Raw genomic sequence first — 15,451 nt, 5'->3', positions numbered from 1 at the left:
CAAAGTTATACTTCATAGCCAGTTACGGCATAACTAACATTCATTTGTTATATTCAAAACGTTACTATATTTCTACATTCCAAGTTGGTATATTTTTCAACATGTCTCCAAAGACAAGAACACAAAGATGGTTAGAATTATTTGACATAGCTAAAGAAAAACAAGTACCTAAACCAGATGAATGGGTTCATCGACAGGAAGAAAAAGAATATCAAGCAAAAGTACATTGTAACATGACTTTAACAACAGACATAATAGGTGAAGCCATAGCTTTAGCAGAAAAACTCAACATTCCTTCACATGAACGAGAAAGATGGTTTGATAATAAATTAGCTGAGTACGACAGAGAAAACGACAGAAGACGGCAAGAAGAACTAAAACGAGAATTATTAGAATTGAAAAATACCGAATTCAAAGCTGAACAAAAGAATGATGCAACATTAACAAGAATATACCAGAAAGCTCAATTAAGAAAGCGTACAGCATATCTCGAAGATGGATTTCTCAAGAAGATTACTTTCCACAAGTACAATGTCATTGAACAAATATATGTACCAAAGAAGTACAGAAAACAAATTATTAAAGCAAAGCATGAATTTTATGACACCATACATATGAGTGTAACAAGTACCAAGAAGAGAATTGCCAAAGAATATTATTGGCCTAGCTTGAACAAAGATGTCAAGAAATACATTAATAAATGTTTACATTGTCAATGGGATCATGATGAGAAACAAACTCAAAAGAAAGTCAACATAACTAAAACAAAGAATGAACCAGACTACAAAGTCAGAATTGACAACAATGAATCTATGCATCATGACTCAAGTAAATCTACAGGGACATCACTGCCTACTACATGTCCATCCCTACCCACTACATGTCCATCCCTACCTGACAATACAAGCCCGTCCCTACCAAGTACTTTCCCATCCCTAACCACTGATGATGACTTCATACATCAAGACTTGAACAACACTGCATCTGCATCATTACCTACCAATACTATGGTATGCATTGAACATTTCTGCTACAATCAAGACAAGTCTCATGAACCAGAATCAGAAACAGATAACAAAGAAGTTTTTATTCAATCAACTTTGGCTATACCAGACAAAAGAAAAACTATGCAACTTGACTCTAACACTCATACAAGTATTCCTCATCTGAAAGAATGTGAGTCAACTAAAGAAGCCATTACAACCAAGAACATTGAAAGTCAAAGAATATTACATGAACACATGAAGTCAAGATATTTTGCTCAAGGAGATCAAGTCAAATTACTGTTACCAGATTTCAGTAACAAACTGTTTTACAAATGGCAAGGTCCATTTACCATCACCAGAAAGATTTCCAACCTGCTTTATGAAATCAACATCAACAAGTCAACCAAAGTATTTCATGTTCATATGTTTGAACATTACCATGAAACAGATAATGAAGACATCAAAGCAGAAGTTGAACATTTTACAAGCTTAGCAACTATTCCTGAGGAAGAAGAAACATCATCAACACCCATTCCTGAGATAGATGTTTCATTACCAGCATCAAATCAAATTGACATTCCCAAGGTCATCACTCTGAATGACATAGCACTACAAACAGTGAAGAACATTAAAGTGTTTACAGACCATGCAGATTTCTTTACCAGTGTTTCTGAGACATTTCCAGTACTGCAATTTGAAAGAAACTCAGAAAGCAACAACATTGACAACACCAAGTTTCATCCTCCGTCCACTCAAAGGGCAACTTTTCTTCAGAAAGGAACAAATGAACTTCTTCAACATTGCTGTATTGACCGATTGAACTCAGACATGTTCAGTCATTGCTCTATTGAACATTCTAATGCAAAGCATTCTGCTACCATTGTTCTACAGCGTCAAAGTTCATCAACCAGAAAATTGAGTTTTGGTTTCGGACAGTTCTTATTTTCCCCAAACTCAAACGCGGTTCAATCAGACATTATCTGTGAGATCAATATGACATGGAGACAACAGCTTCATAAACTGAAAGACATTTTCTTCAAGTTTAGAAAACGCGTACACACATCCATGACGGCAACTCAGAAGGGTTCTGAACTTCACACTTACATTTTATATATGTACTATACCATATTTAGTGCCACTTGATCCATTATCATTCATACTCGTCAAGGAAGAACAGTATTCAGTTGTACCTAATCAAATAATTTGTCTACTCATTTTTTCCACAGGTATTCTATATCAGATGTTGCATTTATTTTAGCACCAAGCAACCCACTGAGGAAGGTCATTCATTCAAGATACTTTGTTTATTATGTTTCAGCATCTTTGCATATGACATGCATCAGACATTTTAATTTTTAAATCATGAGCATTTTATTTCAGGTATTTTATTTCAGGTCGAATATTATTGCATATATCCTATTATAATAGTACAGATACATGACAGACAATTGGAATTTTTCATTGCTTCACACATGTTGAGATTTATATCACATTGAGTATTATTATTCAGAAGATTGGTCACATTGAGTACTATTTTCTCAGAAGATTGTCATGTACTATCACAATTATTTTTTCTATGTCAATTCTTCATATGCAATATATTTTTCCATGTACACATTTTCACATTAGTACTAACGAAATGAGTTATAATGTCATATTTTAATTTCATCATGAAGCTTCATAACCTATTCAATTCAAGATTTAATTTATTCAAGTATTATGCTTTGTACAATTTTTGATATTGTTCATGACAAGCATTGTCTCATTTTCATAACCACTTGTATAGTGAAACAAGTGTTCAAAGTCATCAATGATTTTATTCACTGCATTTACATTTTTTTATTATTGTTGTTATCTCCAAGTTGACTTTATTTTGTCATATGTTACCTCAACCATTTTTCTATAGTTTCATGTATGGTATTTTATGTATATTTAAATAATTTTAATACATATGAGCATTTCTATTACCATACAAATGCTAAATGGAGGGGGGGGTAATATGTCACAGATTACATTATAGAATTGTTTGTACATTTCACTTTTGAAAGTAATATAAGCCCTCGACATGAGTCTCGGGATTTAATCCTCAAATTTAGACACTTGACATTCAAGTCAGGATTTACCCAAGGGACGTAATTAGTATGTTTGAAATCTATTGGTTGATTTGAAATTAAACAAAGACATTTTTGAAAAGAGTTAGCGCCAGAGAATTGGCGGTAGTAAGAAAGTAAAGGGGTCGATAAAATAATGTCCTTATAGACAGTCACGTTTCTAAGAGCTCTGTTTGAAAAGCCTTTGTAATATGCTCATTGATTTGTAATTTGTACATAACTGTACTTACGTTGTATTTAATAAAGTTCCAGAGTTTTGTTTTATCAAAGAATCGTCAATTGTAATTCTAGATCGTCAATTTTGTCAACCATTGAATTCTAGTAAAATCCCCGGCATGACAACACATCGTACCATCCAAATGTTGTTACAACTCTATACAAACATTTTACCATACAGACAGCATGAGTTGAGCTTTGTAAAAAAATTTGTAACTACAGGACAGAATTTTTTTTGGGTTTTAAAATCAATGACCAATTTGAGTAATGTGCTAAGTATTTAACTTCAGTTCTAAAACCTGTAGTGTCCAAGTTACTTGTAAAGAGTCAGAGATTGATTTATTTTTAGAATGTAATGAGTTCATGGTAATATATTGTATAGACTGTAAGTCAAACCCTTCTTTCATGTCTGTAGCCCCCCCCCCCCCTATCCATGTACTCCTCCTGACAGTCTGTGTAGAAGTGCCACTCACTTTATCATTTCTCTCACATAAAAACTTGAGCTTCTGTGACTTCTTGTGCATAAACACACCATCCAGGTGTCCAGTCTCAGCTGATCTGATTTCAATGGCTTTATTCCCCCAGCCCATGATCTGACCTGTGCTGATGTAGGCTGGAGACAGAAAGAATGATATGAAAACAATTGATCAGAGTCCTTGCATGCTTAATGCACCTAAGCTTTGTGAGCACTTAAGTTGTTTCTCAACAATAAAATTACAAAAATTGACCTTATAGAAAAACACAAGACCCTCTGTTATTTGCATTCCACCTGACTGCACTTTGAGGGAACAACTTTTCAGTGTTTTTATTTTTTTTGAACATTCACATTGTGTTTTCACTAGCTCTAAACAATGCATTCATATAGTGGAGGGGGAGGAAACTACTGAAGAGCCTGACTTTCCAAACCATAGGGTCTCAAGTTTGAATCCCAAGGAAGACAGGAATTTGAACTTCAGAATTTGTAAAAGGCAATTAAGTCCTTGACATACCTTGGGGAATTAAAGGATGTTGGTCATTGTGCTAACCACAAAATATCACATTTAGCCATTTTATACATACTTGACAAACTTTTAGAGTTCATCTTTGATAAAGTAATAAGACATCCAGAGTGCAGTACCTTTTAAAACAAAAGATAATTCCTCTATGCACCTACCTACAGAAGTGGGCAGTTCCCCCCACTGTAAGACAACATTCTTGGTGATCTTGCCCATTGTGTCCACATACACACCTTCATCTGGAGGTACAGCAAACAAAGACATTTTAGTTGGCAAAGAAACCAGGGTTTTAAGAGCAATCAATTCAAGGTGATAGCCATAAATCAATAACAGCACTGCACTTTTCATGAATGAAACTGGCTGCTCAACAGTAACTTTCAATCAAAGATAAGAAACCACACATTTTTGCTTTTATTTTAACAGTGTTTTGAAAATACAACACATTTAAATGTTAATAATAAAGAATTAAACCAAAACAATGTAAAGGGTATTGTTAAGGAATCCTATGATGCCATGAACTAGGACTCAATGAATGCTGCATTTTATAGCTTACATTCCAACTGTTTGCCAATGTCCTGAGTCCTAATGCTACATTAAGAAGTCCTATTACTTACTGTCATAGCACAAGAGCAGTTGAAGTCCATTGGTCTCTGGCAGTATAACTATTGTGTGTGGGCTGATGGGACCAGGATTCTGAAAGTAGACAACAACAAAACTATCTAGAACTTGATAAACAACAAACAAATGAGCTCAAAGTTGTTTTTTATTAACCATAGAACTTAATAGCACAAGCTGAAGGCAAATTTTAAACATTGTTTCGATTCAATTAGTTGGATACAAAATGTGTAGCTAGGATCATAACTTTTTTGACAGAATCCATGCTACTTAAGATTTCATTTCAATCAAGATTGAAAGTAGATGTTAGCCTTTATAAATAGAGTTATCTTTTAAGTAATCTGAGGAAACATTAAGTCAGTCAACATGTTTACAGTAGGGGGGTCCCAATGTATACTTAGAGCAACAAATCCACATGTGTGTCAAGAAATAGTTTTTCTTGATCTCACAGTCTCTATGTTGTTGGGTTTCATGTAGAACATGGGATAGAATATTTTCACTGGACAAATGCATGCAGTGGTATATACAGTTTTCATTACAATCATATTAGCTAATAGCACTAGTACTGGAAAATTTACTGAAGAAGATCACTTTTTTTAACATTAAGAAAATGTTCTCACTAAATAGTTCTTTAATAGGAACTAGCTAAATACATCAATAACATTATTAGAAACAAAAGTCTTAGCTTAAATATATGTGTTTAATGTTCCCCATGATGTTTAACAATTCCTTGCCAAGTAGTTAGAGCCTGTGTATGTGTGTTCAATGTGACTGATGTGTTTTAATGTCTTCAATGAGAAGAGTGTCCAGATCTAGTTTTGTTTCTTGTTTAGTTAGACACATTTACACTTTGCTAGCACTGTTCTCTACAAATCAAATAAACTACATTTGTGAGAGGCAATTAGACAGGTTCATGAAAAGAAACAAAACATAAAACAAATATATATAAGAACTAAAAAAATCTGGATAAAAGAGAAAAAATCATGGTGCAGAGATTTAATTTAATTTGAGAAAACAACCATTACATTTAGTATCAAGGTAAAACAACTCTTTGTCAAAAGAATCAAATTCAGGCTTTAAAAGATTTTGTATAAATAAACTTTAATTTTGTCTAACTAAAAAAACATTAATCAAGAAATGCATAACTTTAAAAAGTTAAGTTCTATCTGTTGTAAAAAAAAAATTTTTAGCTTTGATTTATTGTCAAATTTTAAAGGTATTTCTAAATATAAGTTTTAAAAAGTGTATTTTTCTTAAAGAAAATGAAACAATAGCACATTTATGATTGAAAACAGAAGCACATACAATAAAGTAACTGGCTTTAAAAAAGCAACAAGTTGGCAAAAAAATAATTAAGTCCCAAAAAAATGAAGGATTATAACCAACTTTGCTCACTATACCAAAGCTGCAAGGGTGGTTACTAAAAAAGATTTTTAAAAATACCAATAGAAAAAACAGTTGCAAATATTAACTAAACAGATCAACATGGGAAGTTTAAAACTGAAAAATAAAAAAAAAAAACAAAAAAAAAGTGAAATACATCCAATGACAGAAACTAGAACTGAAAAAAACAAAATGTCTGTCAGGCCACAGATTGCTGAAGAGCTTTGTTCTCTCTTTGAATCATTACACTCATTTTAGAAACAAACTTTTGTTCTGAATTCAAGTTGAATTCCAATGAAACTGATGTCTTGTACTTGCTGGACATAAAGACAATCACAATGAGCTCATGCTTTCAAAGACAACAGCCAGGCCTTTTGAAAGAGAGATGAACACAAAATAAAGCGCTCGAGCAAAAGTGACTTAGTTTCTTTCTTTGTTACCTGATTGACATAAAACGTGATGCAACCTGATTGGTTACTGGCTACTGAATTTCCTTGACCTCGATACTAGTACACACAAGTAATTGGCCAAGTCAGAGTTGCAATAAGTGGTTGAAAAAAAATAAAAGTTCAATGATAGTTGGCTAAAAAGAGTCAGTCAACAAATGAGACAAAACAAATCACACTTTCATTTCTAAATGAACTATGACCTACAGTTATAAAACCACCTGTGTACTTAAGACAAAACAAGTGTTTAGTTCAAACAAAAGTTTACATATCTAAATATTATCAATTTAAAAAAAAAATGAAGTATCTCCTTGTGTCAGCTGATCCTTGCCAGTATGTTGACCAGCACTATTCTTAGTTCCATAGAAATAAAGGTGAATGCATAACCCAATCACTTGTAGCCCACAAACTAAATTAGATGACATTTTAACATGCACACGTTTTTTTGTTTTTATTCAATTCAATAATATGTTGAGCTGATTGTCAAAACATTTGTTTAAAACTTGACACTGAAAGAATGATATTTTCAGTAAACTAATGTAGTCAACACAAATGATAGCAGTAAAAACAAAAGCTATTCAACAATGAAGATGAAATAAAACACAACACAGTGATATATGTAAACATAGATCAAACAATACATTCAAAACATTCATGGACAACTAAAAGCAACAGATAAAATAATACCAGTTAAGGTATGTAATACACAACTCTTTTTGTAATACTTGTCATAGCTAGATGCTCAAATCTGGTATGCCAAAATACCAAAGCCTATATGTTGTGTATAGAGCCTTAACCTAGACTGTTTTTCCAGTTGTTCATAACACAAGTCTGCTTAGTTGTTGAATACTGGTGTGCCTATCTGTCTAACCCTAGCAGGGAGTAGCTTAACACTAGCAGGAATAGCACTACACATCAAGTCACTCAATCACTTACATGAGATGGAATGTACAGATCAAAGAAATTGGATGTATCAATATCAATAGCATGGAAGCCCATGTTGGAACCATAGATGACCTTCAACCTCTGACCCTCCTCCACTGTAAGATCAACCAACTGGGGTTTGTGCTTCAGATCTCCAAAAGACTAAAAGAAAAAAAAAAGATAATTTAAAAAAATAATCAACAAGAAGTAAAAATATGAATGTTTTTTGCAGTATAAACATTGCTAATTCAATGCTAACACTCATAGTTAAAACATTCAAAAGACTTTCCTTTTTTAAAATCAAAATACACAAAAGTGTCAGCTTTGAAATGGACAATAAAAGAAAGTAGACTCCTATACTACATACACATTACCAAGCTGACATTAAACTTAAAACAGAGATCTAGTCTGGAAAGAAAAATACACTGAAGTTTTATTTTTGTTAAAGGATGACAAACTTAGTGGGAACACTTTGAAAGTCATGTTATTTTCTTCTGGAATAGACACAAATTTAATTATTTCTCAACACCAACTGAACAAAAAAAAAAAAAAAAAGAAGAAGAACAAAGACTAAGATTAATGCTTCCAGAGACTCTAATAAGAAAAAGGCTGTTAATAATAGGTTATTATATTAGAATTACATAAGCTGAGTCACAGTGTTATCATCACTCACTCCTTATTTGAAATATTGATAGATAAAACCTGTGTACTTATTGTACTCACTTTGAAGGCCATGAACTTGTGGTAAGGTTTGGGAGCCCAGGCATAAATTTCTATTGAGTCCTGTAATGCTATAACCAGAAACTTGATTCTTTCATACTTCACTGGAAACACACACACAAAAAAAAAGATTACTATGGCAGTTTTTATTAGCAACATTTAAAAAAAATAACCCAACTAAGACTTAAGTGCTGTCTTTATTGATTAGTTGTTTCCCTTGAAGTCACAGTACCCTTAACACATAGTGAAGATATACATGAAACATCAAGTACAGACGAGTGAACTACAGACTAAATGGGTGATCCTGTTTCTCATTGAGATCAACATTCTGTATTCTGCCTCTAACATCTTGGTTGTTAATTCAATGCTTCTGAAGGTTCAAATGATAATAAAGTTTATTTTGTATATAGATTAGTGACATCTAGCTCTACACTATATCATTTGTCATTTCACTATTCACACAAAATCTAGGACATAAAAAATGAACTGTTACACTTTTTCCTAAATAGTCACAGCTTAGTGTTTTAGTCAAATTAACCAAAGAGGTAAGAGTTTTGCTTAGCTCTTGATGGAGACAGAGGCTTGGACTATTTCTGACTACAGCCAGACAGTAGGTCTGTGTACTAGCTATCCTAATAAATGTCTGCCACAGAGACTGGACTTCTACATCACTTATTCACAAACTTAAACAAGACTTAATTTGCTTAAAATCACGGCACCACACATACACACTAATAATAAATAATTAAAATAATTAAACACTGGTTTTATCCCAGAATTTCAAATCCTGCCAACCCTAAACCAATCCTGCTTCTACTAGTAAAAATGTTATGTTGTAAAATGTTTTACATGTTTCGGATGTTCCTTCATAGTTGAATTTAGTTTACTTCCTAGTCCTAACCTCCTGCAGGACGACGGGGGATGGGAGCGGGCAGGGTTTGAACCCGGGACCATGGATAAATCCAAACGACAGTCCAGTGCACAAACCACACTTGGTAAAGTTCTCACCTATTTTAAAATGTACACAGCCTTCTAAATCTCCAACATTGACCCATCCATTCTTTTTGTCACTCTGAAATACAGAAGGAAACAAATGATTCCCTAAAACACACAAATAACAGCTACTGATCACATAGCTTAGCAAAGTGTAGGTAAAACATGAACTTCTACTGATTTTAGTTAAGTGATTTCTCTGCCAGTATTGAAGTGCTTCATCATTAGCAACATGTTTGAATTAATTGGAAATTCTTGGCTCATTCTAAAAACAGAACGGTTCTACTTCTCTAAAAAAAAAACAACAGCTTTATTTAACTAAATGCTTTTCTATATTGACATCACTGCCCAGTATCCTGTTGACAAATGTGAGACACTAAAACAAACTACAACAGTTCTTTAAGCTCTAAAGTAGAAAACAGTCCATACAAAAATAAAATCTAACAATTATTTTTAAGATATTGTACCATGATGACAGACAACTTACTGTATCATTCTTCAGTATTTTTGACTTGAGCCAAGACAAGTAGTAGACTCTGATCTTGCTCTTCTTGCCAGAGATGGTCACCAAAATGTTTTGACCCTCTAGGACTTCCATCTGTTGGAACCTTCTCCTGGAGATCAGGGTGTACACTGGGGGAAAGAATAGTTACTTCAAGATAAATCACTTTTGTGTATGCCCACTTAGTGTGACACTTTATTGATAGGACTACAAAGCATTTCAGTTCATCACTATTTTTTTTTAAACTAAAAAACCAATAAATACAAAGTAGAGTCTACCTTTGCCCTGTCCACTTCTGTCCAATAACATAAGTCCAGACTCTGTACCAATTAAGAGATTCACACCTGCAAACAAGAAATACTTTAGCTTACTGTCATGAGTATATTTCATAAAACATATTTCAGCAAGTCAAGTCGACTGATCAACAATTTATAAGCAAAATATTTATGGAAGTCATAGTACACCTAATACAATGATGATAAGAACTCATTAGATTTGGACCCTGAACGACCTCAAATTTAAGTTTAAGGCAAATGAATATATTTTAAACAAGCTGATAAGAAGACAATTTGTAGAATTGCTCCATGATACAAAAAAAAAAAAATATTAAAAAAAATGATTTTATGTTTATAGCAAAATAATGTTATAAAAATGCTGGTTTCTTATTAAAAATATTGAAAATCTGAATTTATTAAACATTTTTAACATATATAAATGTTCAAAAAACATTTTTTTAATTTGCCTTCTTATGTATAAAAAAAAAGAAATACAAAAAGTGAATCAATGTTGTGTAGATTTGTTTATAATTTCTGAATTGGAGATATTAAAATGAGCACACAAAAAACGCCACTGACCTATTATGGATTTATGTCAAATTGCCATTGATGTAAAAATGAACTAAGCAACACTGACTGAGAAAATGATGCCCAGCCATCTCCCATTAAAATACTCACCCCACAGAGCTGCACACAATATATCAGAGCTGAAACGTTTCTTGTACTTCCTGATCTCTGGAGTGTCACTCACGCCTTCTGTGGTTTGGGATGGCGTCACATTGACGTTGATCTGTGAGCCCCGGCGAGACTGTTTAGACATAGAAGAAACTGAGCCAATGGTTGAACCCTCTGCACCAAAGCCAAAAGCAGAGAAAGATCTCTGGTGCTTCATTGCAGGCTGAACTACAGCTCTTCTGTACTGTTTACACCCAAAGGTTTCAGTTAAAGGAATAAAAAAAAGTGGGAGAGAAAAACAAATAAAAAAATTGGACTTTAGAATAAATAAAAATAAAAAAATAATAATAATAATAATAAAGCTGGCCTTAGATACAAATTTAAACTGAAAGGGGGAACAGGCCTTTTTATCATGCACAGTGTTTCAGTGATAAGATAAAAAGAGTGCTCATGGAAAAAAAAAGTTGATTCAGTACAAGAAATGAGAACTGTAAATTCAGCATGCAAGCCCCATAGATTTTATGGTACCAATATCTTGGATTGAACAACATAATGAGAAGGTTAAATTAAAAACAAAAAATGTAAGAATTACAAGGGAAGAATTTATACAAACAAATATACAGAGAAAAAAAATCAAACTAAAATAGTCAAAGTATCAGGTGTTAGTACTCTACACTACGTTATTTGTTTGTTTTAAAATTATTTCAAGGTAAAGCTTAAGATACTAAAATAAATATTATCAAGCTTTTACATAATGGATCTTCACAAAAAATACATTTTAAAAAAATCTTCTGAAGCAGTCAGTTTAGAGTTTTTTGTTTTTAAATAAAACATTAGTGTTCAAACTTTTCTTATTCCATTTGAGATATAAAAGTAGAAATACTTCCATGTTCACCGCAACTCAGACATGAGAATAAGAACACAAAATGGCTAGACCAAATATACAGGTTTATAAAGATAGAATTAGAGATGTATTGTCATTTGCTATGCCTGGGACCACAATAACATCTTAAGTGTAGATACTTTCAGAAGACTATTCCAATGGGGTTTAACTGAAGAGTGATCAGTTTCAATTGTAGCAAATAAAGAGAAATGTTTGTCTGGCTCATTATGAAAACAACAAGCAAGGCCACTGAAGGTGGAGTAGTGTATGCCAGGAGCTGTTCAGAAAAGATTCAATTCAACACTTAGGAGGACAAAGTGCAGGAGTGACAAACTGTGTTCTAACTAGAGACAAAAAGTAGCACTTCTTCTCAAGTATTACATCATTATACTTTTACAAACACTTAAACACTGTCCTCCAATTCACAAAAAGAATGCAAACTGAAGTTATAATAACTTTTTTTTTTTCACTTGGGATGATGATTTTTTTGTTTTCAAATATTAATGGGGAAAAAATAGCAAAAAAAAAAAAAAAAAAAAGCATGGCAGCCATCTCTTAAAAGGATTGACCCAGTTGAGCATGAAAATGATATGTGCAAAGAAACTAGGGACATGACAGATGTGCTCATTATCATACTTAACATTCTCAATAGTAGGGTGGCAGTGTGACATGCAATTGGTAGGAGAATACTGCACAGGCAATCTCAAGTGTTCAGTGAAATGAGACTAATAAAATACTAGTTCATATTTTGATGTTAAAAAAGAAACACACACAAATGATGAGCAATGTTTAGTTTTTTATATGCATCTTTACTAGTTTTGTAAAATGTGGTCCATACCCATCAGAACATCCCCCAACAGGTAAAAAAAAAAATATGTTACAAGCAGTGAAACTGTTATTTAAAGGAACAACCAATGCCTACACTCAGACTCTCTGATAGAATTTATTATGTCTTTTTTGTTAATAAATTATCTTTTCCTGATTTTATGCTAATCAATCACTTAAAAGCCATAAAAATTGAAACTTTAATTAAACAAGTGGCCCTTTTACAATCTTTGATTTGATGCTGATGCAACCATTTTTTTAAAACCTAATCAAACCTAATTTTTAGGACATCCTGCCCTCTTCTGTGCAAGCTAGTGGTAGAGCATCATGAAAAAATACAAAATGTCAATGGGGAGGGGGGGGGGGAGATTTTTAGTTTCCAGACCAAGATATTCACAAAGAAAAAGAAAGACAAAAGAATTGTTAATCACCTCTTCAGATGTAACTTTATCCTGTGGTCTCTGTGGTGTTTGAGGTGATCTATTCAGTGGAGGTGTGTGGGGTGGGACTAGGTCTGGCATCTGTCCACTGCGCATTGGAGATGGTGAATGGCCTACCGCTGGGGTAAGAAAAAAAGAACAAATAATGAAAACAAACCCCTTACCAATAATTTAAATAAGTATTTTTCTAAGTTTATATATGCTGTGAATTCAGTTCTAGTTTAGTTGTATTTTTTAAAATATTATTGATTCTAAATGTAGTCTTTTCATTGGTGATAATGCTTTTCATTATTATTTTCAAAGAAGGCTCAATCACTATGACAAATTGTTTTCAGTTAATTATTGGATTTGCTTTACATGTTAGTTGCACAAGAGTATAACTTTTTTTTTGTTGTCATTTTATTTCAGTGCTGTGTCATGGGGAGAATAGTGAGTTGACTGTTAAGTAGGAATGAAAAGGGCTAATTAAAGAGACAGCTTTTGAATAGTTAAATAGTCCATGAGAAGTACAAAAGTTAAGTTGCTTTAAGTGGGTAACAGAGCATCTTCTGTTCAGATTTGTATGTATTGCTAAGGTTGCACATATAGTTCGAAAACCAATAATGTTGGATATAATTTAGGAGGTGCAGAGTGTCTGAAAATGATTGCCTTATTTATATTAGCTTTGGTGAGAAATGGTTTTCATTTACATGTTTGATAATTTAAAAATACTTAACATAGCAAAATATAATAACATTATCTGTTAGTGGCATTATAGTTATAATCCTGACTTGTTAGAATGTTGGCTTAGATAACTTAGTATCCATATACATTATTGATGCGCTCAACTATTCTCCTCAATTTGTTGTATATTTTCTGTCAATAAATCAAATTTGAATTGGACAACCAATTACACAATCAGTGCATTTGTTATCATTTGCTAACTCTACTAGTCTGTAAGTAAACAAGAAACTTCAATTGTTTCATTCAAAAATGGCTAAATGCATTAAATACAAAACCAAGTCCTGTCAGTTACTGTACAATGCTTAATGTATGTCTTGGCGAAAGCCTGCTCCCATCTCTTTTCAACAAACCTCTATGATTTCTAGACATGATGGGGCAGGTGTTGTTTAGTTCACCTACTTTGGTGTCCAATGATTAACAGGAGAATCATGTGGTCAGCAACCAAACACTTTCATGTTCCCAAACAAAGTCAGGTCTACATTAGAGCTGGGTGGTATCAGGGTGAAAAGATGCATTTAAAATGCTCAGAGCAGCCCTCCCCCCCTTTTTTTTTTTCCAAATCTGGACTTTAACTTTAAATCTTTAGCTTTAATAGCTAGTAATGAACTATTTGACCATGGTGTTCATACGCTTTCATTGATAACAACAGAGAAATAAAATACTTAAACTTTGAATCCTGTGGGTACCATACTGAGAATGTTACCAGTAAGTCCATCAATTTCTTAAGAGCATCACTGAACAATTATGAATGTCACTAGAATAAAGTGAACTCTCCTGTCATACAAATAACCTTTTGTTTACCATTAAAGGTAAACATCTTTTAGCATGTAATAGATAGCAAAGAAGAGGCTCAAAGACCTTAAAATGTATTTATACATCAACTGCAATCCAATGTAGGTCTATAATGACAAGAGAACCAGGAAGCTGCAAGGGAGATTACTTTGGTATTTACTAACCTAGTGCACCTGGAGCAGATGAGTTGGAGGAGTTGGAGGAAGTCTTGTGGATGTGACTCTGTTGTGGACGGCCTATCTTCTGGTCACTTCTACGGTCACGATTTCTGTCATCAAGGTGGGTCTCTGACTTCTGTGAAATTAAAATAACAGAAACCTTTCACATTCTGACAAAGTAGGCCAATTAAAATGTACTCAATAGCCAAACCAAAGATATTCCATTAAAAAAAAAAACAACAGAAAATGATGAGAATATGCCTTCAGTTTCAGTAAGCTAGGATTGCTTTCATTTTCTAAACAAACAGAGATTTTGCAAAGACAAAGATTTAAAAAAAAAAATAAATAAACAAGCTGTGGAATAATGATAACTAGTTTCTCTAGTAGCAGACAAACCCATACAAAATACATGTAGGACATGTATGGATGTTGTTCAAACTGTTCCTGTCCTGAGATGGAAGAGAAAATCTTACAAGGAATGTCAAGGGCGGAGGAGAAGAAGTCAATAAAGGGAAAAGAACAAAAAATGTGTACGATTTACAAAAAAAAAAAAAAAAAAAGCGTTTTGGGGATGGACAAGTTTTCTGATGTACTGGAAGCAATTTGAAATGGTATTCTGTAGTGTTAGCATCTTACTTACACAACGTAGATATACAGGTGAAGGTTCTAGGGAGACAAGAGTGGTAATAATAATGGCTTAAAGTTGACTTATGACCACACTCCTGTTTCAATCCTAGCACTCCAACTGTAACACTCTAGTAGTTAATCACAGGGCAATTAGGTTGGGAG

The 15,451-nt window shown here is 33.2% G+C and overlaps 1 protein-coding gene across 5 annotated transcripts in view; it reads right to left on the bottom strand.

The window, feature by feature from the left end:
* The window catches only part of LOC106066488 (misshapen-like kinase 1), a 122,601-nt gene that overhangs the window by 6,539 nt on the left and 100,611 nt on the right, over window positions 1–15,451 (bottom strand). For 3 of the 5 annotated variants that reach the window (XM_056011730.1, XM_056011731.1, XM_013225531.2), the window contains 12 exons: window positions 14,669–14,798; window positions 12,981–13,108; window positions 10,845–11,085; window positions 10,170–10,235; window positions 9,877–10,022; window positions 9,405–9,468; window positions 8,400–8,500; window positions 7,689–7,838; window positions 6,747–6,812; window positions 4,923–5,001; window positions 4,467–4,547; window positions 3,787–3,926 (listed from right to left, as the gene is read on the bottom strand). In XM_056011730.1, coding sequence (XP_055867705.1) covers window positions 3,787–3,926; window positions 4,467–4,547; window positions 4,923–5,001; window positions 6,747–6,812; window positions 7,689–7,838; window positions 8,400–8,500; window positions 9,405–9,468; window positions 9,877–10,022; window positions 10,170–10,235; window positions 10,845–11,085; window positions 12,981–13,108; window positions 14,669–14,798 — 1,392 coding nt within the window. The remainder of the gene's footprint in view (window positions 1–3,786; window positions 3,927–4,466; window positions 4,548–4,922; window positions 5,002–6,746; window positions 6,813–7,688; window positions 7,839–8,399; window positions 8,501–9,404; window positions 9,469–9,876; window positions 10,023–10,169; window positions 10,236–10,844; window positions 11,086–12,980; window positions 13,109–14,668; window positions 14,799–15,451) is intronic. The other 2 variants (XM_056011733.1, XM_056011732.1) reach the window with 2 other exon arrangements.

Source organism: Biomphalaria glabrata, chromosome 15 (genome assembly GCF_947242115.1).
Source record: "Biomphalaria glabrata chromosome 15, xgBioGlab47.1, whole genome shotgun sequence".
NCBI classification, from domain to species: Eukaryota; Metazoa; Mollusca; class Gastropoda; family Planorbidae; genus Biomphalaria; species Biomphalaria glabrata.
This window is presented reverse-complemented; position numbering and strand designations above follow the sequence as displayed.